Source organism: Salmo trutta, chromosome 7, assembly GCF_901001165.1.
Source record: "Salmo trutta chromosome 7, fSalTru1.1, whole genome shotgun sequence".
NCBI classification, from domain to species: Eukaryota; Metazoa; Chordata; class Actinopteri; order Salmoniformes; family Salmonidae; genus Salmo; species Salmo trutta.
In genome coordinates this window covers 59,005,491-59,025,063 of record NC_042963.1, presented here as the reverse complement: position 1 = coordinate 59,025,063, position 19,573 = coordinate 59,005,491, and the positions used below count along the sequence as shown (strand labels likewise).

At 39.8% G+C, this 19,573-nt stretch overlaps 1 protein-coding gene across 1 annotated transcript in view; it reads right to left on the bottom strand.

The window, feature by feature from the left end:
- LOC115197749 (transient receptor potential cation channel subfamily M member 1-like) overlaps positions 1-19,202 on the bottom strand; it is a 37,591-nt gene extending 18,389 nt beyond the window's left edge. Inside the window, exons 1-3 of the mRNA XM_029759548.1 lie at positions 18,863-19,202; positions 12,039-12,246; positions 10,631-10,844 (exon numbers count right to left, since the gene is read on the bottom strand). Coding sequence (XP_029615408.1) covers positions 10,631-10,844; positions 12,039-12,212 — 388 coding nt within the window. The 5' untranslated portion in view covers positions 12,213-12,246; positions 18,863-19,202. The remainder of the gene's footprint in view (positions 1-10,630; positions 10,845-12,038; positions 12,247-18,862) is intronic.
- Between the last annotated feature and the right edge of the window lie 371 nt (positions 19,203-19,573).

Below are 19,573 nucleotides of genomic sequence, written 5' to 3'. Positions count from 1 at the left end.
CACTGACTACTACAGTAGATGTATATACCCGGACCTACAATATACTACAGTAGATGTATATACCCTGACCTACACTATACTACAGTAGATGTTAATACCCTACCTAGCTACTACAGTAGATGTATTTACCCTGACCTACCACTACAGTAGATGTATATACCCCTGACCTACACTACTACAGTAGATGTATATACCCTGACTACACTATACTACAGTAGATTATATAAACCCTGACCTACACTATACTACAGTAGATGTATTACCCTGACCTACACTACAGTAGATGTATATACCTGACCTATACTACAGTAGATGTATATACCCTGACCTACACTACAGTAGATGTATATACCCTGACCTACACTACAGTAGATGTATAACCCTGACCTACACTATACTACAGTAGATGTATATACCCCTGACCTTACACTACAGTAGATGTCTATACCCTGACCTACACTACAGTAGATGTATATACCCGGACCTACACTACAGTAGATGTATATACCCTGACCTACACTATACTACAGTAGACTATATATACCCCTGACCTACACTATACTACAGTAGAGTATAAACCCTGACCTACACTATACTACAGTAGATTTATATACCCTGACCTACACTACAGTAGATGTATGTACCCTGGAATTACACTAAGTAGATGTATGTACCCTGACCTACACTTCAGTAGAGGGTAAATACCCTGAGCTACATACAGTAGATGTATGTACCCTGACCTACACTACAGCAGATGTATACCCTGAACCTACACTACAGTAGATGTATGTACCCTGACCTATACTACAATAGATGTATATACCTGACCTACACTATTACTACAGTAATGTATATACCCTGACCTACACTACAGTAGATGTATATACCCTGACCTACACTACCAGTAGATGTATATACCCTGACCTATACTACAGTAGATGTATAACCCTGACCTACACTATTCTAAAGAAGATGTATATACCCTGACCTACAACTATACTACAGTAGAGGTATATTACCTGCCCTACACTATACTACAGTAGATGTATCCCTTACACTATACTACAGTAGATTGTATATACCGCTGAACCTACACTATACTACAGTAGATGTATATACCCTGACCTACACTACAGTAGATGTATATACCCTGACCGACACGTATACTACAGAAGATGTATATAACCTGACCTACACTATACTACAGTAGATGTATATACCCTGAACCTACACTTACAGTAGATGTAATGTAGCCTGACCTACACTATACCTAAATTAGAATGTAATATCCCTAGACCTACACTACAGTAGATGTATATACCCCTGACATACACTATACTACAAGTAGATGCATATACCCTGACCTACACTACAGTAACGATGTAGAATATCCCTGACCTACACGAATAATACAGTAGATGTATGGTACCCTGACCTACACTATACTACAGTAAGATGTATATACCCTGACCTACATACAGTTGATGTATATACCCTGGACCTACATCTACACTACAGTAGATGTATATACCCTGACCTACACTACACGTACAGTAGATGTATATACCCTGACCTACACTAACTACAGTAGATGTATATACCCTGACCTACACTACAGTAGATGTATATACCCTGACTACACTACAGATAGGTATACCCTGAAATACACTACAGAGATGTATATACCCTGACCTACACTACAGTAGATGTATATACCCTGACCTACACTACAGTAGATGTATATACCCTGACCTACACTATACTTCAGTAGATGTATATACCCTGACCTACACTACAGTAGATGTATATACCCTGACCTACACTACACTACAGTAGATGTATATACCCTGACCTACACTATACTACAGTAGATATATATACCCTGACCTACACTATAATACAGTAGATGTATATACCCTGACCTACACTATACTAACAAGTAGATGTATATCCCTGACCTACACTACAGTAGATGTATATACCCTGACTTACACTACAGTAGATGTATATACCCTGACCTATACTACAGTAGATGTATATACCCTGACCAACACTACAGTAGATGTATATACCCTGACCTACACTATACTACAGTAGATGTATATACCCTGACCTACACTACAGTAGATGTATATACCCTGACCTACACTACAGTAGATGTATGTACCCTGACCTACACTATACTACAGTAGATGTATATACCCTGACCTACACTATACTACAGTAGATGTATATACCCTGACCTGCACTACAGTAGATGTATATACCCTGACCTACACTACAGTAGATGTATATACCCTGACCTACACTATACTACAGTAGATGTATATACCCTGACCTACACTATACTACAGTAGATGTATGTACCCTGACCTACACTACACTACAGTAGATGTATATACCCTGACCTACACTACACTTCAGTAGATGTATATACCCTGACCTACACTACAGTAGATGTATATACCCTGAAATACACTACAGTAGATGTATATACCCTGAAATACACTACAGTAGATGTATATACCCTGAAATACACTACAGTAGATGTATAAACCCTGACCTACACTACAGTAGATGTATATACCCTGACCTACACTATACTACAGTAGATTGTATATACCTGACCTACACTATACTACAGTAGATGTATATACCCTGACCTACACTATACTACAGTAGATGTATATACCCTGACCTACACTATACTACAGTAGATGTATATACCCTGACCTACACTACAGTAGATGTATATACCCTGACCTACACTACAGTAGATGTATATACCCTGACCTATAGTACAGTAGATGTATATACCCTGACCTACCCTACAGTAGATGTATATACCCTGACCTACCCTACAGTAGATGTATATACCCTGACCTACACTACACTACAGTAGATGTATATACCCTGACCTACACTACAGTAGATGTATATACCCTGACCTACACTATACTACAGTAGATGTATATACCCTGACCCTACACTACAGTAGATGTATATACCCTGACCTGCACTACAGTAGATGTATATACCCTGACCTACACTATACTACAGTAGATGTATATACCCTGACCTGCACTACAGTAGATGTATATACCCTGACCTACACTATACTACAGTAGATGTATATACCCTGACCTACACTACAGAAGATGTATATACCCTGACCTGCACTACAGTAGATGTATATACCCTGACCTACACTATACTACAGTAGATGTATATACCCTGACCTGCACTATACTACAATAGATGTATATACCTTGACCTACACTATAATACAGTAGATGTATATACCCTGACCTACACTATACTACAGTAGATGTATATAACCTGACCTACACTACAGTAGATGTTTATACCCTGACCTACACAACAGTAGATGTATATACCCTGACCTACACTAGACTACAGTAGATGTATATACCCTGACCTACACTATACCACAGTAGATGTATATACCCTGACCTACACTACAGTAGATGTATATACATTGACCTACACTATACTACAGTAGATGTATGTTCCCTGACCTACACCACACTACAGTAGATGTATATACCCTGTCATACACTATACTACAGTAGATGTATATTCACTGACCTACACTATACTACAGTAGATGTATATACCCTGACCTGCACTATACTACATTAGATGTATATACCCTGACCTACACTATACTACAGTAGATGTATATACCCTTACCTACACTACAGTAGATATATGTACCCTGACCTACACTACACTACAGTAGATGTATATACCCTGACCTACACTATACTACAGTAGATGTATATACCCTGACCTACACTACAGTAGATGTATATACCCTGACCTACACTATACTACAGAAGATGTATATAACCTGACCTACACTATACTACAGTAGATGTATATACCCTGACCTACACTACAGTAGATGTATGTAGCCTGACCTACACTATACTACAGTAGATGTATATACCCTGACCTACACTACAGTAGATGTATATACCCTGACATACACTATACTACAGTAGATGCATATACCCTGACCTACACTACACTAGATGTATATACCCTGACCTACACTATAATACAATAGATGTATGTACCCTGACCTACACTATACTACAGTAGATGTATATACCCTGACCTACACTACAGTAGATGTATATACCCTGACCTACACTACACTACAGTAGATGTATATACCCTGACCTACACTACACTACAGTAGATGTATATACCCTGACCTACACTACAGTAGATGTATATACCCTGACCTACACTACAGTAGATGTATATACCCTGAAATACACTACAGTAGATGTATATACCCTGACCTACACTACAGTAGATGTATATACCCTGACCTACACTACAGTAGATGTATATACCCTGACCTACACTATACTTCAGTATATGTATATACCCTGACCTACACTACAGTAGATGTATATACCCTGACCTACACTACAGTAGATGTATATACCCTGACCTACACTACACTACAGTAGATGTATATACCCTGACCTACACTATACTACAGTAGATATATATACCCTGACCTACACTATAATACAGTAGATGTATATACCCTGACCTACACTATACTACAGTAGATGTATATACCCTGACCTACACTACAGTAGATGTATATACCCTGACCTACACTATACTACAGAAGATGTATATACCCTAACATACACTACACTACAGTAGATGTATATACCCTGACCTACACCACACTACAGTAGATGTATATATCCTGACCTACACTATACTACAGTAGATGTATATCCCCTGACATACACTATACTACAGTAGATGTTTATACCCTGACCTACACTAGAGTAGATGTATGTACCCTGACCTATACTACAGTAGATGTATATACCCTGACCTACACTATACTACAGAAGATGTATATAACCTGACCTACACTATACTACAGTAGATGTATGTACCCTGACCTACACTACAGTAGATGTATATACCCTGACCTACACTACAGTAGATGTATATACCCTGACCTACACTATACTACAGTAGATGTATAAACCCTGACCTACACTATACTACAGTAGATGTATATACCCTGACCTACACTACAGTAGATGTATATACCCTGACCTATACTACAGTAGATGTATATACCCTGACCTACACTACAGTAGATGTATATACCCTGACCTACACTACAGTAGATGTATATACCCTGACCTACACTATACTACAGTAGATGTATATACCCTGACCTACACTACAGTAGATGTCTATACCCTGACCTACACTACAGTAGATGTATATACCCTGACCTACACTACAGTAGATGTATATACCCTGACCTACACTATACTACAGTAGATATATATACCCTGACCTACACTATACTACAGTAGATGTATAAACCCTGACCTACACTATACTACAGTAGATTTATATACCCTGACCTACACTACAGTAGATGTATGTACCCTGAATTACACTACAGTAGATGTATGTACCCTGACCTACACTTCAGTAGAGGTAAATACCCTGAGCTACACTACAGTAGATGTATGTACCCTGACCTACACTACAGCAGATGTATATACCCTGACCTACACTACAGTAGATGTATGTACCCTGACCTATACTACAATAGATGTATATACCCTGACCTACACTATACTACAGTAATGTATATACCCTGACCTACACTACAGTAGATGTATATACCCTGACCTACACTACAGTAGATGTATATACCCTGACCTATACTACAGTAGATGTATATACCCTGACCTACACTATTCTACAGAAGATGTATATACCCTGACCTACACTATACTACAGTAGATGTATATACCCTGACCTACACTATACTACAGTAGATGTATATACCCTGACCTACACTATACTACAGTAGATGTATATACCCTGACCTACACTATACTACAGTAGATGTATATACCCTGACCTACACTACAGTAGATGTATATACCCTGACCTACACTATACTACAGAAGATGTATATAACCTGACCTACACTATACTACAGTAGATGTATATACCCTGACCTACACTACAGTAGATGTATGTAGCCTGACCTACACTATACTAAATTAGATGTATATACCCTGACCTACACTACAGTAGATGTATATACCCTGACATACACTATACTACAGTAGATGCATATACCCTGACCTACACTACAGTAGATGTATATACCCTGACCTACACTATAATACAGTAGATGTATGTACCCTGACCTACACTATACTACAGTAGATGTATATACCCTGACCTACACTACAGTTGATGTATATACCCTGACCTACACTACACTACAGTAGATGTATATACCCTGACCTACACTACACTACAGTAGATGTATATACCCTGACCTACACTACAGTAGATGTATATACCCTGACCTACACTACAGTAGATGTATATACCCTGAAATACACTACAGTAGATGTATATACCCTGACCTACACTACAGTAGATGTATAAACCCTGACCTACACTACAGTAGATGTATATACCCTGACCTACACTATACTTCAGTATATGTATATACCCTGACCTACACTACAGTAGATGTATATACCCTGACCTACACTACACTACAGTAGATGTATATACCCTGACCTACACTATACTACAGTAGATATATATACCCTGACCTACACTATAATACAGTAGATGTATATACCCTGACCTACACTATACTACAGTAGATGTATATACCCTGACCTACACTACAGTAGATGTATATACCCTGACTTACACTACAGTAGATGTATATACCCTGACCTATACTACAGTAGATGTATATACCCTGACCAACACTACAGTAGATGTATATACCCTGATCTACACTATACTACAGTAGATGTATATACCCTGACCTACACTACAGTAGATGTATATACCCTGACCTACACTACAGTAGATGTATGTACCCTGACCTACACTATACTACAGTAGATGTATATACCCTGACCTACACTATACTACAGTAGATGTATATACCCTGACCTGCACTACAGTAGATGTATATACCCTGACCTACACTGCAGTAGATGTATATACCCTGACCTACACTATACTACAGTAGATGTATATACCCTGACCTACACTATACTACAGTAGATGTATGTACCCTGACCTACACTACACTACAGTAGATGTATATACCCTGACCTACACTACACTTCAGTAGATGTATATACCCTGACCTACACTACAGTAGATGTATATACCATGAAATACACTACAGTAGATGTATATACCCTGAAATACACTACAGTAGATGTATATACCCTGAAATACACTACAGTAGATGTATAAACCCTGACCTACACTACAGTAGATGTATATACCCTGACCTACACTATACTACAGTAGATGTATATACCCTGACCTACACTATACTACAGTAGATATATATACCCTGACCTACACTATACTACAGTAGATGTATATACCCTGACCTACACTATACTACAGTAGATGTATATACCCTGACCTACACTACAGTAGATGTATATACCCTGACCTACACTACAGTAGATGTATATACCCTGACCTATAGTACAGTAGATGTATATACCCTGACCTACCCTACAGTAGATGTATATACCCTGACCTACCCTACAGTAGATGTATATACCCTGACCTACACTACACTACAGTAGATGTATATACCCTGACCTACACTACAGTAGATGTATATACCCTGACCTACACTATACTACAGTAGATGTATATACCCTGACCTACACTACAGTAGATGTATATACCCTGACCTGCACTACAGTAGATGTATATACCCTGACCTACACTATACTACAGTAGATGTATATACCCTGACCTGCACTACAGTAGATGTATATACCCTGACCTACACTATACTACAGTAGATGTATATACCCTGACCTACACTACAGAAGATGTATATACCCTGACCTGCACTACAGTAGATGTATATACCCTGACCTACACTATACTACAGTAGATGTATATACCCTGACCTGCACTATACTACAATAGATGTATATACCTTGACCTACACTATAATACAGTAGATGTATATACCCTGACCTACACTATACTACAGTAGATGTATATAACCTGACCTACACTACAGTAGATGTTTATACCCTGACCTACACAACAGTAGATGTATATACCCTGACCTACACTAGACTACAGTAGATGTATATACCCTGACCTACACTATACCACAGTAGATGTATATACCCTGACCTACACTACAGTAGATGTATATACATTGACCTACACTATACTACAGTAGATGTATGTTCCCTGACCTACACCACACTACAGTAGATGTATATACCCTGTCATACACTATACTACAGTAGATGTATATTCACTGACCTACACTATACTACAGTAGATGTATATACCCTGACCTGCACTATACTACATTAGATGTATATACCCTGACCTACACTATACTACAGTAGATGTATATACCCTTACCTACACTACAGTAGATATATGTACCCTGACCTACACTACACTACAGTAGATGTATATACCCTGACCTACACTATACTACAGTAGATGTATATACCCTGACCTACACTACAGTAGATGTATATACCCTGACCTACACTACAGTAGATGTATATACCCTGACCTACACTACAGTGGATGTATATACCCTGACCTACACTATACTACAGTAGATGTATATACCCTGACCTACACTACAGTAGATGTATATACCCTGACCTACACTACACTACAGTAGATGTATATACCCTGACCTACACTAGACTACAGTAGATGTATATACCCTGACCTACACTTCAGTAGATGTATATACCCTGAAATACACTACAGTATATGTATAAACCCTGACCTACACTACAGTAGATGTATATACCCTGACCTACACTATACTACAGTAGATGTATATACCCTGACCTACACTATACTACAGTAGATATATATACCCTGACCTACACTATACTACAGTAGATGTATATACCCTGACCTACACTATACTACAGTAGATGTATATACCCTGACCTACACTACAGTAGCTGTATATACCCTGACCTACACTACAGCAGATGTATATACCCTGACCTATACTACAGTAGATGTATACACCCTGACCTACACTATACTACAGTAGATGTATATACCCTGACCTACACTACAGTAGATTTATATACCCTGACCTACACTATACTACAGTAGATGTATGTACCCTGACCTACACTAAAGTAGATTTATATACCCTGACCTACACTACAGTAGATGTATATACCCTGACGTACATTACACTACAGTAGATGTATATACCCTGACCTACACTACAGTAGATGTATATACCCTGACCTACACTACAGTAGATGTATATACCCTGACCTACACTATTCTACAGTAGATGTATATACCCTGACCTACACTACAGTAGATGTATATACTCTGACCTACACTATACTACAGTAGATGTATATACCCTGACCTACACTACAGAAGATGTATATACCCTGATCTACACTACACTACAGTAGATGTATATACCCTGACCTACACTATACTACAGTAGATGTATGTACCCTGACCTACACTATACTACAGTAGATGTATATACCCTGACCTACACTATACTACAGTAGATGTATATACCCTGACCTACACTATACTACAGTAGATGTATATACCCTGACCTATACTACATTAGATGTATGTACCCTGACCTACACTATACTACAGTAGATGTATGTACCCTGATCTACACTACAGTAGATGTATATACCCTGACCTACACTACAGTAGATGTATATACCCTGACCTACACTACAGTAGATGTATATACCCTGACCTACACTATACTACAGTAGATGTATGTACCCTGACCTACACTATACTACAGTAGATGTATATACCCTGACCTACACTATACTACAGTAGATGTATATACCCTGACCTACAGTATACTACAGTAGATGTATATACCCTGACCTACACTATACTACAGTAGATGTATATAACCTGACCTACACTACAGTAGATGTATATACCCTGATCTACACTACAGTAGATGTATTTACTCTGACCTACACTACACTAGATGTATATACCCTGACCTACACTACAGTAGATGTATATACCCTGACCTATACTACAGTAGATGTATTTACTCTGACCTACACTACACTACAGTAGATGTATATACCCTGACCTATACTACAGTAGATGTATATACCCTGACCTACACTACAGTAGATGTATATGCTCTGACCTCCACTACACTACAGTAGATGTATATACCCTGACCTACACAACAGTCGATGAATATACCCTGACCTACACTATACTACAGAAGATGTATATAATTGACTTTAAAGGTGATTTCTGCTTGAGCCAACTTCAGAATTTACAGCGAACTTGGTTTCTGTAAATATATGGGATGTTGCCTAAATCCATCACTTTGCTCAGTTTGTTTATCGTTAATCTGTGTTGAAATGATTCTGGGCCTCATTCTCTTGATTTTTTTCCTGTTCTGAACTATAATGTGAGTCTCCATTGTTAAGGGTCTGGGTAGCTTTTACAGAGCATTATGGGTAATGTAGTTCATCATGCTATAGCAGGTACCCACCAGTGCTGACTCCACCAGTGAAGATCCATGCTCCGGTGGTGACTGCAGCCTTGATGAGTCCCTTCCCTAACACCTGTTTGAGTTTGGGCTGCAGGTCAAAGTTCTGCAGCCCTCCATGGATGGAGATGAGCAGGTTGGGGAGTTCCAGCTGCCAGTCTTTCACCATCAATTGGAGCAGATTGTCTGGCTTAGAGTCATGGGACACTCTGATATACTGGAAGGGAAGGGGAGAGGACAATAGTTAAACTCTGCTCTACACATTCCAGATTCTACCTAGAACAATAAAGGGCTCTCCTGCAGAGACAAGCACGCAGAAGAAAATGTTTTTGTTGTTTTGGGGGACGTTTTTTGATTTCTGTATGCAAGCTCTTGTGGTTGTGTTGTGGATGGGTTAGTCTGGTGCAGTTATAATTGTGGTTGTGGTGTGTTGGATTCATTCGATTGTGCTTATTTTGGGGGTTTTGATAGATTTTGGACAGAATTGACTTTAACTCAAGAACAGTGGTAGTTGCAGAGGTGGTATGGTGTGTAGTTATGGTGTAGTTAGCATGTGGTTATGGTGTAGTTACAGTGTGGTTACAGTGTGGTTACAGTGTAGTATAAGCATGTTTGGTTATGGTGTAGTTGTGTTGTAGTTATGGTGTAGTTGTGTTGTAGTTGTGTTGTAGTTATGGTGTAGTTGTGTTGTGATTATGGTGTAGTTATTGTGTGGTTTTGGTGTAGTTATTGTGTGGTTGTGTTGTAATTATGGTGTAGTTATGGTGTAGTTGTGCTGTAGTTATGGTGTAGTTATTGTGTGGTTATGGGGTAGTTATTGTGTGGTTGTGGTGTAGTTCTATCAATAAATCAAATGTATTTATAAAGCCCTGTTTACATCAGCCAATGTCACGAAGTGCAATACAGAAATCCATCCTAAAACCCCAAAGAGCAAGCTTTGCAGTTGTGGTGTGGTGTGGTTGTGGTGTGGTTATGGTGTAGTTATGGTGTGGTTATGGTGTAGTTATGGTGTAGTTATTTTATGGTGTGGTTATGGTGTAGTTATGGTGTAGTTATGGTGTGGTTGTGGTATTGAGTAGTTATGGTGTGGTTATGGTATAGTTATGGTGTAGTTATTGTGTGGTTGTGGTATGGTGTGGTTATGGTGTAGTTATGGTGTAGTTATTGTATGGTGTAGTTATGGTGTGGTTGTGGTATTGAGGGGTTATGGTGTAGTTATGGTGTAGTTATTGTGTGGTTGTGGTATGGTGTGGTTGTGGTGTAGTTGTGGTGTGGTGTGGTTGTGGTGTAGTTATGGTGTGGTTATGGTATGGTGTAGTTGTGGTTATGGTGTAGTTATTGTGTGCTTCTGGTATGGTTGAGGTGTGGTAAAGGTGTTGTTGTTTATAGTTAGACAGGTCATAGGTCCTACCATTGCCTTGTTGATGAGGCCTCCACCCTGGAACTCGATGGTCCCGAAGGCGTCGGTGGGGGAGGTCTGTGTGTTTTTGGCCACGGACCACCTCTCCTGATGGGGCGGGTCGATCTGGACCAGCTGATGGTTCTCCTCCGACAGCTTGTTGGTCAGAGCGCCCAGCGGGATCATCACGTGCTGAGTTATCAGCTGACCACACGAACATCTACCGGGGGACAGGTCACTAGACTAGTTAAGACAGCAGGGTACAGGTCACTAGACTAGTTAAGACAGCAGGGTACGGGTCACTGGACTTGTTAAGCCAGCAGGGTACAGGTCACTACACTAGTTAAGACAGCAGGGTATAGGTCACTAGACTAGTTAAGACAGCAGGGTGAATGTAACTAGACATGTAAATACAGCAGGTTACAGGTCACTAGACTTGTTAAGAAAGCAGGTTATAGTTCACTAAACTAGTTAAGACAGCAGGGTACGGGTCACTAGACTAGTTAAGACAGCAGGGTACGGGTCACTAGACTAGTTAAGACAGCAGGGTACAGGTCACTAGACTAGTTAAGACAGCAGGTTACAGGTCACTAGACTTCTTAAGACAGCAGGGTACAGGTCACTAGACTAGTTAAGACAGCAGGGTACGGGTCACTGGACTTGTTAAGACAGAAGGGTACAGGTCACTAGACTAGTTAAGACAGCATTGTACAGGTCACTACACTAGTTAAGACAGCAGGGAACAGGTCTCCAGGCTAGTTAAGCAACTAGGGTACAGGTCAATACACTAGTTAAGACAGCAGGGTACAGGTAACTAGACTAGTTAAGACAGCAGGGTTCAGTTCACTAGACTATTTAATACAGCAGGGTTCAGTTCACTAGACTAGTTAATACAGCAGGGTTCAGTTCACTAGACTAGTTAAGACAGCAGGGTACAGGTCACTAGACTAGTTAAGACAGCAAGGTACAGGTCACTAGACTAGTTAAGACAGCAGGGTACAGGTCAATACACTAGTTAAGACAGCAGGGTACAGGTCACTAGACTAGTTAAGACAGCAGGGTACAGGTCACTAGACGAGTTATGAAAGCAGGGTACAGGTCACTAGACGAGTTAAGACACCAGGGTACAGGACACTAGACTTGTTAACTTTTTAAGGTGTAGGGGGCAGTATTTTCATTTTCAAATGAAAAGCATGCAGAGAGTAAACTGCCTAATACTCGGGCCCAGAATCGAATATTTGCATATTATTAGTAGATTTGGATAGAAAACACTCTGAAGTTTCTAAAACTGTTTGAATGATGTCTGTGAGTATAATAGAACTCATATGGCAGGCAAACATCTGAGATAAATCCAATCAGAAATTGGGAAATCTGAGAATTTTGGTTCTTTTGAATCCCTATCGAAACTAAAGTGTCTGTGGGGTCATGTTGCACTTCCTAAGGCTTCCATTGGCTGTCAACAGCGTTTAGAAACGTGTTTCATCCTTCTCCTGTTACTGGGCAAAAAATAGGAGCTCAGTCAATGAGTGGACTGCCTGAGGACAAAGGACTTGGTGATGCGAACCCCCCAAGGCGCCCCTCCTTTTTCCTCTGTAATGAATACGCTATTGTCCGGTTGGAATATTATCAACGTTTTATGTTAAAAAGACCCTAGGGTTTGATTGTAAACAACGTTTGACATGTTTCTACGAATGGTAATGGAACAATTTGACTTTTCGTGTCTGGATTTACGCTCGCGCGTTATGCCTTTGGATAGTGATCTGATGGCTGTGTGGTTTTTCTTGTGAAGTTTATGTCCTAACATAATCTAATTTTATGCTTTCGCCATAAAACCTTTTTGAAATCGGACAATGTGGTTAGATTAACGAGAAGTTTATCTTTAAAATGATGTAAAATTGTTGATTGTTTGAGAAAATGAAATGATGAGATTTTTGCTGTTTTGTATTTCACGCCATGCTATTTCACTGGCTGTTGAATAGTGTGTCCCGCAGGTGGGATGCTAGCGTCCCACGTAGCCCATAGAAGTTAACTCATGCTATGGAATGCGGTATCACCCAAAGACATCGTAAATCTCCTGTTAGTGTTAAATCTCCCAGAAGCCAACTTACTTGTTAAGACAGCAGGGTACAGGTCACTAGACTAGTTAAGACAGCAGGGTACAGGTCACTAGACTAGTTAAGACAGCAGGGTACAGGTCACTAGAATTGTTTAGACAGCAGGGTACAGGTCACTAGACTAGTTAAGACAGCAGGGTACAGGTCACTAGACTAGTTAAGACAGCAGGGTACAGGTCACTAGAATTGTTTAGACAGTAGGGTACAGGTCACAGGATGGCAACATATATACTTGTAGGTATAGACAGTATATAATGGTGGGTACAGACAGTATATAACGGTGTGTATAGACATTATGTAAAGACAGTATAGACGGTATATACAGTATATAATGGTGTGTATATAATGGTGTGTATAGACAGTATATAATGGTGTGTATATAATGGTGTGTATAGACAGTATATAATGGTGTGTATAGACAGTATATAATAGTGTGTATAGACAGTATATAATGGTGTGTACAGACAGTATAAAATGGTGTGTACAGACAGTATATAAAGGTGTGTATAGAGAGTAAATAGTGGTGTATATAGACAGTTTAAAGCGGAGTGTATAGACAGTATGGACACTATATATTAGTCTGTATAGACAGTATATAAGTGTGTATAGACGGTATAGACAAAATGGTGTATATAGAAAGTGTTGACAGTATATAATACAGTATATAATACACATGGTTAGCAGATGTTAATGAGAGTGTAGCGAAATGCTTGTGCTTCTAGTTCCGATCATGCAGTAATATCTAACCGAACAATTCCACAACAACTACCTTGTACACAGAAGTGTAAAGGAATGAATAAGAATAAGTACATATAAATATATGGATGAGCGATGGCCGAACGGCATAGGCAAGATGCAGTAGATGGTATAGAGTACAGTATATACATATGAGATGAGTAATGTAGGGTATGTAAACATTATATAAAGTGGCATTGTTTAAGTGGCTAGTGATACATTTATTACATACATTTTTCCATTATTAAAGTGGCTAGAGTTCAGTCAGTATGTTGGCAGCAGCCTCTCTATGTTAGTGAAGGCTGTTTAACAGTCTGATTGCCTTGAGAACAAAATATCAATATTTTGGGTCCAAGGCCTGGAAACTCCCCAGACCTTAATCCCATTGAGAACTTGTGGTCAATCCTCAAGAGGCGGGTGGACAAACAAAAACCCACAAATGACAAACTCTAAGCATTGATTATGCAAGAGTGGGCTGCCATCAGTCAGGATGTGGCCCAGAAGTTATTTGACAGCATGCCAGGGCGGATTGCAGAGGTCTTGAAAAAGAACGGTCAACACTGCAAATATTGACTCTGCATCAACTTCATGTAATTGTCAATAAAAGCCTTTGACACTTATGAAATGCTTGTAATTATACTTCAGTATTCCGTAGTAACATCTGAAAAATATCTAAAGACACTGAAGAAGCAAACTTTGTGGAAATTAATATTTGTGTCGCTCTCAAAACTTTTGGCCACAATTGTATAGACAGTGTAGACATATAATGGTGTGTATTGTCAGTATAGAGTGTATAATGGTGTGTATTGTCAGTATGGAAAGTATATAATCATATCTATAGACAGTATGGACAGAATATAACATTGTGTATAGACATTATGGACAGTTTATTATATACTGTTTATTATATACTGTCTATGTATATAGACAGTTTTTAATGGTGTGTATAGACAGTATATAATGGTGTGTATAGACAGTATATTGATGTGTATAGACAGTATATAATGGTGTGTAAAAACAGTATGGACAGTATATATTGATGTGTATAGACAGTATATAATGGTGTGTATAGACAGTATGGACAGTATATATTGATGTGTATAGACAGTATATAATTGTGTGTACAGACAGTATGGACAGTATTTAATGGAATGTATAGAAGGTATATAAATGGTGTGTATAGACAACCAGTTGAAGTCAGAAGTTTACATACACCTTAGTTTAAAGTTTAAAGGTATTTGGCTGACTTTTTTACAATTCCTGACATTTAATCCTAGTAAAAATTCCCTGTTTTAGGTCAGTTAGGATCACCACTTTATTTTAAGAATGTGAAATGTCAGAATAATCGTAGAGAGAATGATTCATTCCAGCTTTTATTTCTTTCATCACATTCCCAGTGGGTCAGAAGTTTAAATTCACTCAATTAGTATTTTGTAGCATTGCCTTCAAATTGTTTAACTTGGGTATGTAACAAAAGTTGTTATGGAGAGAAGACCAACAAAGGAGTAAAGCATCCACTTGACAAAACAATAAAGGTGACAACAGCAACAGTTCTGCAGGCTATTAAACGCAGTGCAAAAACAACCACCCACAACCCCAAAGAAAAACACACACACCTATATAGGACTTCCAATCAAAGGCAACTCAACACACCTGCCTTCAATTGGAAGTCCCAATCAACAACACAATCATTCACATACACAAAAACTGCCACGTCCTGACCCCAAAACTAATACAATAGCTCCATCTGCTGGTCAGGACGTGACAGGGTAAAACGTTACGGGTAGCCTTCCACAAGTTTCCCACAATATGTTGGGTGAATTTTGGTCCATTCCTCCTGATAAAACTGGTGTAACTGAGTCAGGTTTGTAGGCCTCCTTGCTCGCACACGCTTTTTCAGTTCTTCTCACAAATGTATTTATAGGATTGAGGTCAGGGCTTTGTGATGGCCACTCCAATAACTTGACTTTCTTGTCCTTAAGCCATTTTTGCCACAACTTTGGAAGTATGCTTGGGGTCATTGTCCATTTGGAAGACCCATTTGCGACCAAGCTTTAACTTCCTGACTGATGTCTTGAGATATTGCTTCAACATATCCGCATAAATTTCCTGCCTCATGATGCCATCTATTTTGTGAAGTGCACCAGTCCCTCCTGCAGCAAAGCACCTCCACAACATGATCCTGCCACTCCCGTGCTTCACGGTTGGGATGCTGTTCTTCGGCTTGCAAGCCTCCCCCTTTTTCCACCAAACATAACGATGGTCATTTTGGTCAAAAAGTTATATTTTTGTTTCATCAGACCAAAGGACGTTTCTCCAAAAAGTACGATCTTTGTCCCTATGTGCAGTTGCAAACCGTAGTCTGGCTTTTTTTATGGCGGTTTTGAAGCAGTGGCTTCTTCCTTGCTGAGCAGCCTTTCAGGTTATGTCGATATAGGACAAGTTTTACTATGGATATAGATCATTTTGTACCTGTTTCCTCCAGCATCCTTTGCTGTTGTTCTGGGATTGATTTGCACATTTCGCACCAAAGTACATTCATTTCTAAGAGACAGAATGTGTCTTCTTCCTGAGCAGTGTGATGGCTGCGTGGTCCCATGGTGTTTATACTTGCATGCTATTGTTTGTACAGATGAACGTGGTACCTTCAGGCGTTTGGAAATTGCTCACAAGGATGAACCAGACTTGTGGAGGTCTACAATTTTTTTCTGAGGTCTTGGCTGATTTCTTTGGATTTTCCCATGATGTCAAGCAAAGAGGCACTGAGTTTGATGGTTGGCCTTGAAATACATTCACAGGTACACCTCCAATTGACTCAAGTGATGTCAATTAGCCTATCAGAAGCTTCTAAAGCCATGACATTTTCTGGAATTTTCCAAGCTGTTTAATGCACAGTCAACTTAGTGTATGTAAACTTCTGACCCACTGGAATTGTGATACAGTGAATTATAAGTTAAATTATCTGTCTGTAAACAATTGTTGGAAAAATTGCTTGTGTCATGCACAAAGTAGATGTCCTGACTGACTTGCCAAAACTATAGTTTGTTAACAAGAAATTTGTGGAGTTGTTGAAAAACGAGTTTTAATGACTCCAACCTAAGTGTATGTAAACTTCCGACTTCAACTGTATATAATGGTGTGTTTGGACATTATATGATAGTGTGTATAGACAGTATGTAATTGTGTTTATAGACCCTTATGGACAGTATATAACAGTGTATATAGACAGTATATACAGATGGTGTGTATAGACATGGAGAGTATATATTGGTCTGCATATTCAGTATAGACAGTATATATTGGTCTCTATAAACAATATATAATGGCTTGTATAGACAGTATAGACAGTATATAACGGTGTGCACTCCCTCCATCCCGCCATCTCCCCTCCATCTCCCCTCCATCTTCCCTAAATCCCCCGTCCACCCCCTCCATCCCTTTACAACCCCTCCATTTCCCCTAAACCCCCTCCACCACTCCCCCATCTCCCCTTCATCCCTTTCCATCTCCCCTCCATCTCCCCTCCATCTCCCCTCCATCTCCAATCCACCCCCTCCATCTCCCCTCCACCCCCTCCATCTCCCCTCCATCTCCCCTCCATCTCCAATCCACCCCCTCCATCTCCCCTCCATCTCCCCACCACTCCTCCATCTACCCCCCATCTCCAATCCACCCCCTCCATCTCCCCTCCATCTCCCCACCACTCCTCCATCTACCCTCCATCTCCAATCCACCCCCTCCATCTCCCCTCCATCTCCCCTCCATCTCCAATCCACCCCCTCCATCTCCCCTCCATCTCCCCTCCATCTCCAATCCACCCCCTCCATCTCTCCTCCATCTACCCTCCATCTCCAATCCACCCCCTGCATCTCCCCACCACTCCTCCATCTACCCCCCATCTCCAATCCACCCCCTCCTCTCCCCGCCCACTCAACAACACCTTTGACCTCCCCACCATAATTTGTGGTGTATGTCAGTTCATTTTACCTTGTAGGGTCCTTGCTGGGGAATATGTGAATACATTCTCTCTTCTGAAAGATCCTCTCGATCCACGCTTTCTGGGCCTGAAAGAAGGTAGAAACATGTCAGTGATCATCATAACGTAGAGAAGGAAGTCTCAACAGAACTAGAAGGGCTGAAGGAAGTAGAAACATGTCAGTGATCATCAAAACGTAGAGAAGGAAGTCTCAACAGAACTAGAAGGGCTGAAGGAAGTAGAAACATGTCAGTGATCATCAAAACGTAGAGAAGGAAGTCTCAACAGAACTAGAAGGGCTGAAGGAAGTAGAAACATGTCAGTGATCATCATAATGTAGAGAAGGAAGTCTCAACACAACTAGAAGGAAGTAGAAACATGTCAGTGATCATCAAAACGTAGAGAAGGAAGTCTCAACAGAACTAGAAGGGCTGAAGGAAGTAGAAACATGTCAGTGATCATCATAACGTAGAGAAGGAAGTCTCAACACAACTAGAAGGAAGTAGAAACATGTCAGTGATCATCAAAACGTAGAGAAGGAAGTCTCAACAAAAATAGAAGGGCTGAAGGAAGTAGAAACATGTCAGTGATCATCAAAATGTAGAGAAGGAAGTCTCAACACAACTAGAAGGAAGTAGAAACATGTCAGTGATCATCATAACGTAGAGAAGGAAGTCTCAACATAACTAGAATGAAGTAGAAACATGTCAGTGATCATCAAA